The sequence below is a fragment of the Phocoena phocoena genome, chromosome 13 (assembly GCF_963924675.1).
Source record: "Phocoena phocoena chromosome 13, mPhoPho1.1, whole genome shotgun sequence".
NCBI lineage: Eukaryota > Metazoa > Chordata > Mammalia > Artiodactyla > Phocoenidae > Phocoena > Phocoena phocoena.
The window spans coordinates 58,468,609-58,485,496 of NC_089231.1; the positions used below are offsets into that span (position 1 = coordinate 58,468,609).

Sequence of the window (16,888 nt, forward strand, 5' to 3'; positions counted from 1 at the left end):
CCCTCATAGTGTGAGTCCTCGCACAGTTGACTGCAGATGTGCTAATGCTTTTGCTCACAGGGTACTGCCCAGATCTCAAGGGGATACCTATCAGCCAGGGTCTTGGCAGGAAGGGATGGAGTACTCAGCCCAGGTGAATGAGCAGAGTTTATTAAAAGGACTGTCTGTAAAGGTGTGGGTGGGGTGAAGGAACAACAGGGATGTTGCAGGAGGGCAGAAGGAGGGATTACGTGATGAAGCAGAAGCTGTTACCACCCCTAGGCGTGAAGAGCCAGATGGAGTTAGAGTTACGGGAGTCCAGAGAGAGCAGCATGGGAGAAAGCTGCAGTTAGGAGCTCTGGCCTTGGGTAGAAGGAACCAGCTGGCAGCAAAATAGAGAAGAAGCCTGGGAAATAAATACCCAACCTGGTTTTTCCGTCTCCCTCTAGATCTTCTGCTGGAGCCTCTCTTTGATCGCACCCTATCTGAAGCCAGAGGCAAGGGAGCTCACAGATGCAGACCATAAAGTGAGCCACTGGCACCAAGCAGGGGCATGAGGGTGGCAAGTGGATCTGAAGGGCAAAAGGTGAATATCTTGTACAGCGTATTCTATAAAATCTAATACATGCTCTCTACCACATTTATGAAACTTGAAAACTCACGAATGCTTAAAGAGTTGTCGTTTATTAAGTCAACAGCGTATATCCACACTCAAAAAATATTAATACATACATGTGAAACTTTTTATTAGTTTGCAGTGCCATAGAGAATTATTATAAATGAATCATTTATAATAATTCCTTGGCTACCCTGAAAATTGCAACTATTGCACTCAAGAGGGCTATCTCATTCACTGATTCATTCATTGATTCATATATTCACTCAACAAGATTCCTTACTGAGTGCCAACTCTGCAAAACATGGGCTCTGGGATGTAAAGATAAAAAGTGACACTAGCACTTTCAATAGCTTACAACTTAGGAAAAGACACTAATGTTTTGGAAAATAGTAATACAATCCTAGCACAGTTTCATCTCAAATCTACCTTGCTGCTGTGGGCTCCATTCTGAGATTTTGTGGCCACATCTGGGCTTGGTGGGAAACACCAGTCTGCCCTGTTAGCCCCGTGTGATGAGTGCACAGGAGCCAGGCGTGAGCTCAGCGCACACAGGGCTCTGGCTGACTGTGCTTTCACTGTAGGGCAGAGTGGGGTGGTCCCCACTGCAGGAGAAAGAGCAGTTTCCTCAGGAGGGCAGAAGGAGGGGTTCCTTTGGTTTGGAACACCTGAGAAGACTTCGTGGGGGTAGGTAGGGGGTTTTGAGGATTTCCAGACGGAAAGGACAGAGAAGAGCAAAGGCAAAAGTAAGAATGCAAGACAGGCTGGTGTAAGTGGGCCACGGAGACTTGGGAGTAAAAAAGTAGTAGGTGACCAAAACAGATTATTGAGAACCTATTCTAAGGAACTTGGACTTTATTTTGTAGCAAGTGGGTTACAACTGAGGGTTTTTGAAAAGGGGAGGTCCTATGTTTTAGGAAAATCACTTTCCCAGCACTTTGAATGTGGGGGAGGGTTGAAGAGGAAGGTGATTGAAGGTAACCTGTGTCCAGGGAAGCTCACTGTCACCCAGGAAAGAGACGGTGACGCTAGAACAAGGACAGTGGTGGTGGGAATAGAATTGAAAGAATGAGAAAAAAATGACAGATGTGATCACTGTTTGGAGCGAGGACCCCAAGGGACTCCAGGGTGTCTAAAATATGAACACTCAAGAGAAAGCGGAGAGCCGCTGCAGCTGGCATGAGGGAGAGCTCTGCAACATTGCACATGAGTTATGGAAAAAATATTTTCAAGGAATATATACCTGCAGGTATTTAAAATTGTGAGTCTGTAGTTCAGAAACAAACAAACAGAAAATGCCAAGGAGAAATTCCATGCCCAGAAAAGGTTCCACTACTATAATTCCTTATGGTGATTCCAAAATTCAAAAAGCTGTAAAATTACACATTTTTAAAAGTTTAGTGTCAAAACTTGTCTGGTGACAAACCTGACCTTCATAAATGTAAGGGTATTAACAGACTTGATTTATCCCACTTAGGGTCCATTTATTTGCTGAAGGAATAATATATTTGAATACAGGGTTCTGTCCCAAATCGCACTAGACAGGAGGTATTCTATATTAAATGGTGCACGCACCAAATTACCTTTTAAAAGTAAAAAATATTTATAAATTCTAAAACATACCCCATTCCAAGGTTTTAGATGAGGCATTCTGGACGTGTATCAATACTTATACTATTTCTATATTTCATATTTTAAGAAAGTATTCTCTTAGTTTCAATGTATTTGGCATTAAACACAGTCGGTAAACAGATGCGTCTTTGTAGCTGCAATTTTTGGAGAATGAAGCATTCTTTGTGCCCAATCCATACACTGATGCTTCCCAAGTTTGTTTATTCAGAAAATTGAGATAATAATACTACCTACCTTACAGAGTTGTTTAAAGAGCTAATGTATAGGATCCAACACACAGCGAGTATTTTAGTAAATGTTATTATTATCCCACCCTTTTAGTCAACAAAACATTTTCTAGAAAGCATTTTGGATGAATTTTTGTTTTTTTTGCTTTCCCAATCTCTGGAAGTGCATTGAAAACAAATGTCTCCTTTCTTGATGAATGTGAAGGAAGCAGCAGAGGGAATCAACATTTCTTGAGAGCTAGCATGTACTTGATGCTTTTGACCCCATGAGAAGAATATTCTCCCCGTTTCACAGATACAGAAACAGATTCTGAGATGTTAATAGCAGGATCCAGGTCACCCCTCAGTGAGGGGTGAACTCAGTTCTCCTTCCAGTCCGCTTGCTTCCAGCTGAGCGTAAGAGGCAGAAGATAGAATGCCTTGTCGGGGTGGGCCTCTATGTAGCATTCTACAGCTTCTCTTTTTCATTGGCTAAAAGAATGTTCTTTCCATATGTGCTGTTAGTCTGATGGAGGTAAAGACGTACTTCAGACCCCAGATGTCTGACTATGCCCCCTTTTATCCACCTCCCTGCCAGACCCCAGACCCTCCCTCAATAAAGCCCTCTGGGAATAACAGGCTCTCTTCCCAGAGCGATCAAGTCTAATTTGCAGGCCAGCTGAAAGCAGGATGTGAATTTGAGCGGCATGGGGAGGACGAAAGGGATGTGGGAGTGAGGTAAGATCCTGATGGTTGCGGCACCGAGGGTGAGGGAGGGAAGTGTCCTGCTTGTCGTAAGAGGGCATTACCTGCCCGCAAGGAAATCACGTTGACTGGAACTGGACTAAGTAAACAGCAACGTGACCCGGTTCTTCAGTTTTTGATGTGGAGGCTTTCAATGAGACGGCGTCGCCTCTTCTTCCTTTCCTCGCCAGCCCGCGCACGTTGGAGCCGGCCCCTCTGCTTCTCAGCCGGGGCTCCCCAGGCGCCCTTTCTTTCTCTGACTTCGGGCTGACCAGCAGGAAATGTTCCTAGCCTTGGGACAAGCCTCCCGTTTGAAGGGGTGGGGCTGGGGGTTGAGAAAAGGAACAGGAAAAGAAACAAAGCAAGCAAAACTTTACTAGAGCAGCCAGCCCGAGCCCCTAAGCATCGCGGCGGGTTTCCAGTTTTCTAGACGTAGGGATCCCACACCCCACTTCCCCCGTCCTCGGCCGCCTGCACCCCGACGCCCCGCCTCGCCCTCCCCACCCCACCCCAGGGGGCCTGGTGGGCGTGTATTTGAATCCGGGCTAATCGGCGGCCGGCGGGCGGGGCGGCCTGCCCGCGCCCCTGACAGCCCAGCGGCGGGAGGAGCCCCTCTGCCCTGGGAGCCGGACGGGCCGCGCCTCCCCGCCGGTGACCGGTCCGGTGCGCTGGCCCATGCTGGTCCCCGCCTTTGTTCTCGGGCCGGAGCGGAGACATGCGCGGCTGACGATGGAAGTAGAGGACTCGGGCGGCGTGGTGCTGACCGCCTACCACTCGTACGCGCACCCCCAGCCGCCCAGCTCCGAGCCGCGCTGCGCGCCCCGGGCCGCCGCCAGCCACCCAGGCAGCAGGTAACCCACCGCGCCGAAGGAGCAGAGGTCTCCTGGGCTGGGGTGGGGGTGGGGGGTTCATATGCAGCTGGGTTTTCCGCCGGAGCGTAGGACCACCGTCGCTTGATTGTTGTTTCAAGTTTTGGAGGACTGGATGAGTGAGCCTCCCGTTCTTTGTATTTGTCCTTGATGGGAAGTCTCAGCCGGCAATGGCTAAAGACGATGGCTAGGAGAGGTTAGCAGCGGAGTTGCATTCCTGGTACAACTTGCTGATAATAGGCATATGCCTGATGTCTGCCAAATTCACCTATTGAAGAATTTAAAAAAAAAATTTTAAATGAAACAGCAGGGGAAAATGAAAAAAAAGTAAAATATATTATCTTGATTCTCAGACACTATCGAGAATGTATTTAGTAACTGCATTTCACAGGAGCTAAAGCGCAGCTGGAGAGTCTCCAAAAAGGAAATCTCAGTAGACTTTTAAAAACAATCTTATTTCTAGATTTAAAAAAACCTTCCAGTTGTATACATTGGTGTCACTATTATTGCTAATGTTGACTCTGTCTATAAATGCAATTATAATTTTCCTTTGGATCAAAAGAGGTTTGAAGGCTTCTCACTATGTGCATTTTAGATTTAATATCTATGTTAATTAATTAATGTTAGTCAATCTATCAGTGTTCGTCTATTTGATGCAAGATCAAGGCCAATGAGACTTCTATTAACTAAACGAAAATGTTAGACCCTTAGGAAGTTTCCTTCTGTGGACAAAAACATTACACTAAGTGAGATGATTTGATATCTGACACATATTTAGGAGAAGTATTATTTGTTTAAATGTGACTATCTGCAATGGATCCATTGACAAATGGTTTTCTTTATGAGTGGGGAGATTTGAGTAGTGTGCTTTTTGCATGTTTATTTTCAGTAATTTTTTTCTCATACTTTTATCTTTAGTTATGTGATAAAGATTACTTGTTTCCTAATTTAATTGACTTGCAAGGCTTTCAACAGATTGTGACTTTATTTCAAGAAATATCCTCTTGGCTAGCATCCATGCGAAGAGCAAACTGCATTGGCATGAGATGTGTGTTGGGCTTGGCTAACAAAGAAAATATTGTTTCTTCCTAAAAGAGCAGCATGAGTGAAATCTAATTTTTATATACAGACAATGAGAAAATAACATTTTTCTTCCAGTTTTAAGAGCTGTGCACATTATTTTAAAGGCTACTTGAAGGTACAAACTTGCGTTTGTCTTTAGAGTGTTTTCTTTTCTAAACATGATCCTTGGCTATAGTTACTCCTATTATGAGTAACTAAATAGATATACGTGATTTGGTGAGAAGTGGGGGCCAGGTTTGTGCGTTTTTAGATGGTCCTGGTGTAGCTGTCCTGTCTATAGCTCCCTGCAGCTGTCTGGGAGCAAGAGCCAGATTGTGCCATTTGGGCAATCCGAAATTATATCCCTTTCCATAGCAAACTGGAGAAGTTCCATTAACTCAGCATGTGGTCTCGTGGAATAATAATATACGAGAGCAAAAGAGTTGCCTATCATAGTGTTTTACCATACAGTTGCCGATTAGATTTATGTTGCTCCAAGTTTGCATTTTTGGTGACTGTCCTGTACCCTCTGTATGGGAGCCTTCGTGCTACTCACCCTCTGATGCAGGAGATAGACGACCCCCGCCCCCTACAACTAAATTGTGAGAGAAGAGCTTAATTCCTTGGTTCTCAGTAACAGCGATCAAAAAGAGGTTCCTGTATTTACAGGGAGCCCGAGGACACTATCAATCATGCGTCTGGTAACAGAAGTAATCAGGCCTGAGTTATTAACCTTTGACTCACTAACTACTGATCAATACTCCCTTTCAAGCCAAGGAGCAAGATTGTATTGTTCCACTTATGAAGAGAGCACTCTCTCTTTCAAGAATACCCTTTCCTTTAAATCGCTTACATATGTGTAATGTATTTGTGGAGTAGTGACCAGTATGGCACTAGGAAGCATGGGCTATTGTATCTGACTTTCTAAGTATCATCTTTCTTTAGCTCTGGGTAGCACAGTTTCATTTCAAAGCAAGCCATCTCCTTATTTTCCAAGCTCATACTTCATCTGACTTTATGTGCTTTTGATTTTGGGTTTTTTTGGCCTGTTTTTTCCACTAAAATATAGTCTCTCTCTCTCTCTCTTTACTATTCTCTTTTCTTCACTATTGTATCCCAAGTGCCCAGAGTAGTGTCTGCCCACTGTAGTAGCTCAATAAATTAATGAATTCCTACCAGATGGCCAAGATAAAATGGAAGGATTTTTAACAGTATGTCAACATATTTGTACCTACTATGTGCCAGAAACGCAATAGGCATTAGTGATACAAAGAGAAATGAGATGAAGAGCCTGCCTTGAGAATGTAGCCCTTGACCTTTCAGAGCAATAGGATTTTTAGAAAAAAGCTTGAAATAAGTGGCAACATTTCAAAATGAAGAAGCTTCAGATATAAATCTGGATGTCAGCTTCCCATTAAAAACAAACAAACAAAACCCCCAAAGGATCCAGCAACTGAGGCTTCCATGGGCTCCATTACACACCTGTCCCTGTTACTCTTCAACACTGAAGCTGGGTGTCCATTGTAATTTCTTTTGGGGCCTGCCCATTTTATTTTATTAAAGTGAGTAGCCAGTATAAAGTATACTTGCCAGTTACTCATGCTTGGGGTCAGACTGCCAGACGCTGTTCATCACTTACACCGTTTCCTACCATGTGACCTTGGGCAGCCTGCTTCAGCTGCTTAGACTAGCATCCGACACCAAGGAAGCACCTGATAATTGTTAGCTGCATTATTACTGTTACCGCTTTTAATCACAGCTGTTGACGTAAAGAGGAGTAGAACATTTTTGGTACCTATCCCCCAAACTTACTCATTCAGGGAAGAGACTCAGGAGTACTAAGCATTTGTTGCGAGGAGGGAAAACAATTCCTTATTTCACAAACATTCTATATTTACATTCTGTTGTAAGGATAAAAGAGAACGAAGGATTACAAATTCTCAGTTCTGTTGAAACAAATGGTTGGAATTATCTTTAGAATCATGTGATTTTTAGAGAAGCTAAGCTCCTAGACCCTTATTCAGAATCGAGAGTGAAATGTTAACATATGTTCAAAATGATTTCACTTACAAAATGAAAGGTAGCTGAAGATGAAGCTAGATATCTTGTTTTTCAAAGATTTCCTAAGTTATATACAAGTAACATATACAACATTTTTTAGTGAAGGTATAGTATAAAATGGCTATGAGTATTTCTGATGTTTATCTCAATATACCATAAACTTCCTGAAAGAGGACAAAAATAGAGGAGGAAAAGAGCCAACTGTTCCTGAAAAACAAATATAGAAGCTCCCCGAGGTTATCCTAGGAATTCTAATTCTATAGCTATGTTAAAACTTTTGTCAAGGGCATATTGTTTCCTAATAGCATAACTGTTCATTATAATGGGAATGATTTGATTAAAATGGAATTAGTGATGAATAGAAAGTAAATATTTTGTTTGTGGAAAAGACTAGAGTTGGCAACTTCTCCCCTCCTTTAAAAAATGTTTGGAACCATGGTCTCTATATTCTGCAGCCAGCAGAGGTGGGACTGAGCCATACCTGCCCTTGAACTCCAACCCTGTATGGCCTTCCCTCTCCAGTAAGTGGGTTTCTTTTTTTTAACCTTGGCAGTGTGCAGAGAAAGAGAGGTAACACCCCCCATTCCTCTGCACCAGAGCTCAGTATTTCTACCGTGTAAGCAGGGGTCTTGCTGGGGCTGGGGGAGCCAGAAATGGCAATAAAAGTTTGTTGACCTGGGCTAAAAAAAGAAATCCAAGAATGTACCACATATTTAGTGGTACATTCCTGGATTGAAAATAATTAATTAGAAAGATGTTTATTTCAAGGTGCCAACTCTTGTTCAGTTAAGTATTAATGTAGGTCTGTGTGAGCTTACAAACATATACACAGGTACAGCAAATTCTGGGGCATAGTAGGTATACTTTTCTAGAGGATTCAAAAAGAGTAATGGAAATAGGATTCTTAGGAGAGAATGAGGTATTTATAGGTCATTCTTTATGTGATAGCTGAAACCAGAGTTGGTGGCTCTGGTTTCTTTTTACAGTGGGGTCCCTGCTGATTGTAGGTGCCTCCATATGTAGAGCTGTTGGAAAACATCTGGCACATTTCCTTTGATCGTGTCATTTGGCTTAACATTTGGCCAGTTGCTCTGTCCATTTTTAACCTGCTCATTTCTCCCTGATCATTAATCCTTAATGTATCCAAAAAAATTCAGGGAACTTAGAGTGTTGTAGAATCATTTTCGTGTGGATGAAAATGATAACTTTCCCTTAACTTTTTATTTTGATGTAATTTTAGACTTCCGAAAATTTGCAGAAGTGGTGCAGTAAGTTCCCATGTAACCTTCTCCAGCTTCCCTAACCTTCCCTAAGATTAATATCTTGCAGAACTGTGTTCTATTATCAAAACCAAAAAATTAACACTGCTACAGTACTATTAACTAAACTATAGACTTTATTCTGATTTCACCAGTTTTTCCATTAGAATTGGAATTTTTCTGTTGTAGAATTGAATCCGGGATCCCACATTTGATTTAGTCATGACTCCCAAACCTCCTACAATCCATGACAGTCTGTTGTCTTTTGTGACTTGGCACTTTTGGAGTACCAGTTGGTTGTTTTGTAGGAAGTCCCTCCATTTGGATGGGTCTTATGTCTTCTCATGACTGGATTGAAGTTACGTGTTTTGGGTGAGAATTCCACAGAATGATGTCAGGCCTTTCTCAGTGCATCATTTGGGGGGTTCACGATGTCGCTGTCTCGTTAATATTGATGTTAGCTCTGAACACCTGGTTAAGGTGTTGTCTGCCAGGTTTCCCTATGTAATTAATAAACATCTTGGGAGAGATACGTTTTGACTGTGCTAACATCCTGTTTCTCCTCAAACTTTCCTCCTCTGATTTTCACGTCCATCTACAGATCTTGCCAGTAATATTTATTACAGTGATGTTCTTAATAGTGATTTTCAGTTTTTCTCAGTCCTCCTACGTTTGACTTATTTTACATACTATAAAATCCACATTCAGTATTCTCTCTAATTTTATTATTTGTGGCTTTTTTTGCCTTTAAAAAGTCAACCAAATGTAATCTAACCTACTGGTTTTTTCACAGTTTTGCCACAAAATACAATAAAATGGCTTAGCTTTATCTGGTCTGAATTCATGAAACCTATAAAGATAAATTCCCTAATTTTAAAAATCTATGATTTTTTGAAAGCAAAATTTTATTACAGGCTTAATAGAAAAAATAATCAGAAAGTTGCTAAATTAAATGCTGTGTTCAGAGAGGGTGGTTATTAGGTCCCACTTTGCCTGGCACTTGTTACTGAGGCTGTCCTTCTGTTTTCTTGGTACTATGCTTGCATCTGATAGGAAACATTTTCCCCTTACCAGTGTTCCAGAGATGTTACTTAAACATTTACAAATGTATCATAACTAAAGCAAACATTCTAATTTGCATATAATCAAAATTTCTTCTCACTGCATCCTAAAATCAAACTATTTCACTTTTGAAGTCATATCCGTTCTCTGTTTTCTCAATCTGTGGTCTCTAGATATCAGTTCTAGCAAAGATTAGAAGTAGAATGTTATATAGAAAAGCAAATGAAGGGAGTAAAATGTTCCTCAGAAGAAAATTTTGGAAATAAAGTTTATCCACTTAAACAGTAAACTTCATTTTGTTTTTAAGCCTCTTTGGATGAATATATGAAGTCAAATCTATCTTTAGTGCAGAAAAGAACCTTTTCTAAACGACTATCATCAAGTCAGTAAGAATTACAGTGCTGTGTAGTACAGGCACTGATTGAGATGTGGATGTTTTGCTTTACTAGTAAATAGCCTGAGAGTGGCATGGACATAGATACACTACCAAATGTAAAATAGCTAGCTAGTGGGAAGCCACCACATAGCACAGGGAGATCAGCTCCGTGCTTTGTGACCACCTAGAGGGGTGAGATAGGGAGGGTGGGAGGGAGGGAGACACAGAGGGAGGGGATATGGGGATATATGTATATGTATAGCTGATTCACTTTGTTATACAGCAGAAACTAACACACCACTGTAAAGCAATTATACTCCAATAAAGATGTTAAAAAAAAAGTAAATAGCCTATATTGGTGTATTGTTTTATTGATTATATAATTTAAATATTATTTATTATCATTGTTGTTTTCCTTCTTTTCAGGCAGACCTTAAAGCCTTTAGCAGTACTTTTGTTCTTTCTAATATTGCTATTTTTAACATGCTTTGTAATTTACTTTTGATTAGATAATCAAGCTTGTTGGAACTGTTGTAAAGAAAATGCTGCTCAAAGTACTAAAATGTATAATCTAACAAAAGGTTTTGATAGCATTTATTTCAGTTTCCTTGAGAATTTTTTGGTTTGCTTGTTTGCTTTCAGTTTCTTGCTATGTTCTGGTTACTTGAGTTAGTGAGTTTTGTATAATGTGTTGTTCTTTGTAATGGGGAATTTCACGTATCCATTTCTTTGTGATTATTAGAGGATGTGCATCAAAATATTAATATTGTGTCCAAAAGTGCCTAAAGTGGGAACTAAAGAAAGTAGATTGTTTTACTATGTATCATCTTCCTAAATATCTGTGGTTTATGACACATTCTTTGAGTATCAAATGTGTTATATCAGTCTTCAGTAAATGAATATTATAGGTAAAACTATCCATTTGACAGGCATTAAGTGCCAAGTAATTCCAAGTGTGGGAGGATGTATGCTAATATCAAGTTGAGAACCAGCTGTGGTGTCTCATGTTACTCTTAAAGACTAATTAAACCTATGTATTCCATTTCTGATCCCATCGATGAGTAGATGATGACTGCACACAAACACACAATACCAAGGACAGGAAGGAGAAGGAGAAACTGGAAACCAAAGGCGGAGTAGTATGTAGTAGTTTTAAATTGTGAAACACTTGAGATATATTTGTACTATTTTAATAATTCTAAGTTGTGGTGCTGATTATCTTTTACGTATAAGAGATAAATCTTTATTCCTATGTTAAATTTTGTGGTCAGACACAAAATTTGCTTTTGTACATCTGTGATGTATAGGGACAAGAATTCCTTTGAAGTTTCCTGTTCAGTATTCATTTATGAAAATCAGTTTAGAAAACACTGGACAGGGCCTTTGGCTTTATACAAAAGCCCATCAATGGATTTATATTTTTATAGGGCTGTAGAGAAACCTGACAGGTGTTTAGAAAAAATGTTAAACATACTAAAATGACATTATAACTGATAATATGATATTTGATCTCTTTCCTCCCCACTTTTCCCTGCCTTCATTACCATACTGAAAAATTCACATAGTAGCCAAAGTTAACAGGTCAGTGGTTGGGACTAAACCCATATTTAAGTGGCTGCGCTGTAAAGGGAAACACAAGAGGATAAATGTAGCTAAAGAAGTAAGGACTAGACCTCCTTTCTGAAGACTTCCTTCACAATAGTAGCCAGAAGGGTTTTTACCTACCATAACAGTAATGATCTGTTGGTAATTCATCACGCACAGTCCTGTGGTGTCAATTCTTTAAAAAAAAAAAAGGTGCCAGGTTTTATTGATAGCTTACTGAGCCTGACATGCACTATCTCATTTAATCCTCACCACAATCCAGTGACATGGGAGGAAACTGAGGCACAGAGAAATAACTCAAGATCACACAGCAGGATAATGACAGCCCTTCTAAAACTGGTGCTTTTAACCCGTTATTTAAATCTTGAAACATTATTTAGTATATTGTGGATTTAGTCTTTTTCTGCCGCAGTTTGGTTATAAGTTTATTGAGAGCAGGGACAGTATTATCATATCCCTGCTTAGCAACCAGCAATACTAACTTTCACATAGTAGATATTATACTCAGTTTTGATTTAGTCTTTCCTTTTGCAGTCATGTCTATTCTGTGTTAATGGAATGAGCATGGAGCGAGTTAAATATGAATGGATATAAATAGTTTGAGAAATTTTGTTGCCACTTGAAGTCAAATAATAGGATTTTTAAAAATTTAAAAGCTATATACTTGCCCATCTTGCAGTCTTATTTAGGTAACTATATTTTAAAATAGACAGGGCTTCCCTGGTGGCACAGTGGTTGAGAGTCTGCCTGCCGATGCAGGGGATGCGGGTTCGTGCCCCGGTCCGGGAAGATCCCACATGCCGCGGAGCGGCTGGGCCCGTGAGCCATGGCTGCTGAGCCTGTGCGTCCAGAGCCTGTGCTCCGCAACGGGAGAGGCCACAGCAGTGAGAGGCCCACGTACCGCAAAAAAAAAAAAAAAAAGACAAAATGTGCTACAGAAGTCATTCAACTTGACCAGGAAAGTGAGATCCAAGCAATGAGTTACAGGAAATCTTCCTTAGGGCTCTTTTTTAGGCAGAAGGAAGGGAGGGCAATTTTTAATCCTCTAACCCTTAGGTTCATGTTCTTAGAATTTTTCATGTTAGTTTTATTAATCATTTTCTTTAACTACTAAGATAGATTTCTGTGGTTAAAAACATATTTTTCACTTTGTTCCTTCCATGTGATTTATAACATAACAGTTTTTAATGCAGGTTGAGAAGCAATGCTCCATGAGAATTAATGGGGTTTTCCTCTCCTGTCTCCTAATATTCAATCATTTGCACCTTATCTTGATTTTGAAGCCAACCAAGGGACAAGCAGGTCCTGGACCATGCCTTTGTGAAGACCAGTTCTGTTCAAAATGTTACTCAGAAACTTAGGATAAGTTAAGATAGGTTGTGCAATCCAGTCCGGACCGAGCCATCCCTGGTCTCCCATCAGCCTGAGCACAGTCCCTATCCCTCAGTGACCTTGGAGCCATGGATAATGCTGAACCTAAATTGGGCTTCAAGGATTTCTGTTTAGGAAACAAACTCAGGGCCCATTGTAGTCTGGACTTGAATCTTCCAGAGAGGTCAGAATCAGAGTGGCCTCCAGGCACTTGTGTTCATTTTCTGAGGTATTCATTTTGATAGCTTTGTTTTTTAGAACACTGTAACTACAGAGGCTGGACAGTTATTTTAGTTATACCTAAACAGTGTGGTCTGGGCTTCTCTGCCAACTGCCATGTCATTAGAAGTCTTCTCTAACTATTTTTCACTAGCCAACTTGTTCAGAGTGTATTACTAATAGGAACTAAACATCATGAAAGACCAGTAATGAGTGAGGACTAATCTCTGTCGTACAGCTGGGAAGCAAAGTATGGAAAGGTGTCTTGTCGAAAACCTCACAAGGAATAACCAACTTGTTGAGCCAGGCTCTGAATTTGTTCTTCTGACCCCTCATCACCTGCTTGCATTACCACGGCACCTACTGAGGCCCACATCATGGACCAGTGTGTTCTGGGAGCAGTCAGGCCACCAGCAAGGAAAACGTGGAGGAGGGGAAAACTGGCTTGCAGATGGGAGAACATTAAAGGTCTAGGACTGGAGAAAAGGTGGTGACTGTTAATGAGAACGACATTTCCTTAGCTTCCTTTCAAACACTATTACAACTCCCCTTGCACGTTATCTCACCAGACGTAACTTGGAGAGTCTCGAAAACACACTTGTTGCGACTTTTCATTGGCATCTTAAAGAAAAACATTTGCTGACCTCAATAGAGTAAGTAATTAAATGGGAAAAGAGCTGACTGTAAGTTTCCGTAGATTCTGTTTTGAAAAAAACAGAGGATGCCTGGCCCCTGTGATTTTTAACATACCACAACTTAACTTCTCTCCTCCTCATTTACAAAGCTCAGTGATTACAAGGTCGACTTGGCAACTGTTTTTGTAAAGTCAAAATTGTGCTTAGTTGCAGAAGGCTCCACTCCAGAGGACTCCCACCTCTTCAGTTGCTGGAAGCATGTAATTGGAAAAAGCAGGCCCTGCTCTGCTTGTTTAAAGCTGTGTCATCCTTTGTGGGGCAGTGAGTCAATACCAGCTAAAACAACATGAGTCATTGCTTAGAAGAAGCCCAAGTGAAGCTGATTTCAATTATACTTATCCTAAACAAACATGATACTTCTCTTATCCAGGCTCTTAAAAAAGTTATTGTGGGAGTTAAAAAAATTAGCACCAGTTCTCTTTAGTATTCATGGAAGTACTTTGCACTCAGAGGACTTTTTAATGGGTCTTAAGGAGGAACTCTCTTCAGTTAATCAAATTTTACACTGATTTATTCTCTCTTCTGTCTCTTCCACTCTCCAACCCCACCCTGCTCATACCCGATTTAGATCATTACTATTTTAATCTGGTTTCAGAGCTATTGGATTAAAATCCATAAAATCAAAATTGTGATCTTGTAACTGTTTCCTCCTTCTGTTCCAGGATCCCCCAGTGTCTTTTTTTCTCTGGAGTAAAACAGGTGGCTTTAAGGCGCATCGTGACTATTTGGAAGGCTAATGCCCTTGTTCAAGTAAAGATGATGAGAGCCTAGACTAGGGTCGTTCGAATATGGATGGAAGGAAGTAATGGAGTCTTTGGGACAACAAGCAGTGAAGTTAGTATGATTTGGTAATTAAATGCATACTGGGGACCAGGAAAAAAATCTTGAGTTTTTGTTTTAGTGTTATTAACTGAAATTGAGAATTCTGGTGGATGAGCAGATTGTGGATGGGAGAAGTTTAGCCTGTGAAATTTTGAGCTCAGTGTATATACCCAGCTGATAGCTGGCTATACAAGTTGGAAGCTTGGGAAGGAGATCAAGGCCAAGACTTCTAAGCTATTTATTCGTGGGAATCTTCAGCATTTGAGAGGTAGTGAAAACTGGGACTGGATGAGATCTGGCAGGAGAGAATAGAGAATAGAGTCTCTATAGAGACGGCAGTGGAGCACAGATGGAAACCCGAGGAGCAGTGCCAGTTAGGGAAAAGCAGAGCTTTGGGAGCCTCTGATGGAGACCAGAATGGGGCATTCTGGAAGCCAAGGCATTAGGTTCAGAATGAGTGGACAACCATATCAAGATAGCTAAGTGACCAATAAGGTCAAGACTAAAAATTGTCCCCCGGATTTGTAGTGTGGATAACAATGAAGATCTTTGCGAGCATGGGTTTTATGGAAGTGAGAGGTGGAAGCCTGTTTGCTGCAGGTTGAAGAGTGAGTGTGAGGTAAGGAAATAGAGGCAGCAAGTGGAACCTGTTGTAGAAGCTTAGCTTATGGGAAGGTGAAGAGACCAATGGGGGGAGCTTTTAAAGCTTAGCAAAAAGAGCTGAAAATTGGCTAAACGTCAAGAAGGAAACCTGGCATTTCTAAAATGCAAGATTTAAACACATTTAGTCTCCTATTTATAATCCTTTGATAACATTTTTGCATTTAGGATGAATCTTTATCACTAGCCCCACAGTAGTGCTTAAGCACTTCTGGAACAGGAGCATTGTCTTCTTCATTGCTGAATCCTTCACTACCTTCCCCCCCCTCCCCGCCCCCATTAAAGGGCCTGGCACTCAGCAGAGTCTTAACAAATTTTTGCTGAGTAAACACAGTGGGGGCTGATTTGTGGAAATGTGGCCTCTTCTTGGGTTGAGAAGCATCACTTCCTTTGTGAGGTCTTCCCTGACTGCTTCCTCCTCAAGCCGTGTTGGTCACTTCCACCTTTGTGCCTCCTCTACCTCTACATTCTTCTAGTATTGCACTTACCCACTACTTACGGTAGTACTTACATAGCTGACCTGGAGTTTGTTGATGCCCTGGACCATGTCTCATTCATCTCCGTGTCCCTGGCCTAATTCAGTGACAGGTACATATATGCTTTTTGAGTAAATTAACAATTTATTCATTAAATAATGGTGAAGGTAATATTCCTTTTAAATATATGATGATAGTTTCATAATTGCTATTATTTTTGACCCTGGAAGTATTAGAAATCTTGGATTGGTGTTGTATTGGAGAATATACTGTTCTGACCTTGCATACTACCTGCTTTCCCAGAATCTGATAAATTAGCCTTTAGTCATAGGATAACATAAACTCTTGGTAATATGCTTTGAAGTAAAGAATGATTAATAAAAATCAAAATTGGCAACAATTGTAAACGAACATGCCATGACACATAAAACTGAGAGCAGTATGGATAATTAATAGAAGGTAAATATACCCTCCATTGTTTTAAAGATTAAATTTTGCTCAAGGGTAATTTTACTCATTAAAAGAAGAAGAACATGAACTCCTGATTTTTACAATAAAAGTGAAATTGAACAACCATCTGTTGAGCCTCTGTATGCCATACACTCTGTCAGGTTCTGGGGCTGCAAAAATGGTTTAATAGTCCTTCAGTGAGAATAGATGGACTGTTAACAGGCGTTTCAGCTGCATCTGAGGTGCAGCTCCTTGAGGGTACAAAGGAAGTCTCTCTCTCTCTCTCTCTGTCTCCCCAGCATTAGCCCACTGGCCCAGAGCAGGCACTCAGTATTTGAATGGTTGAAAGAATGATTGAGGAAAAACGCATGAGGTGCTCTGGGAAAACAGAGAAGGTGTAACTAACACTAGGGGCTCAAATTGATGTGGGTGAGAAAGGGGTCAAGGGAAGCATCTGGGAGGAGTCATAACTAGATTAAGCCTTAAAGAATGAGCATGACTTAGTAGGAAGAATAAGAGTGGGAAGAGTTTTTGGCAGAAGAACCAGTCTGAGGAAAAGGGACAGAGATTGTAGCCACAGTTGCTGGTGTCCTGAGGCCACGTAATATGAGACCAGCCAGCGAGGGGAGAGACCACTTACTGTGCATTTTGGGTAAAACGATGAAGGTCAGACTGAACTCAGTTACATGCCCAGTTTATTCATTAGAATAACAAAGGGCTTCCA

The 16,888-nt window shown here is 40.9% G+C and overlaps 1 protein-coding gene across 1 annotated transcript in view; it reads left to right on the plus strand.

Moving 5' to 3' along the window:
- Positions 1-3,906: 3,906 nt before the first annotated feature.
- The window catches only part of ARHGAP28 (Rho GTPase activating protein 28), a 146,474-nt gene continuing 133,492 nt past the window's right edge, over positions 3,907-16,888 (plus strand). Inside the window, exon 1 of the mRNA XM_065889472.1 lies at positions 3,907-4,028. Coding sequence (XP_065745544.1) covers positions 3,907-4,028 — 122 coding nt within the window. The remainder of the gene's footprint in view (positions 4,029-16,888) is intronic.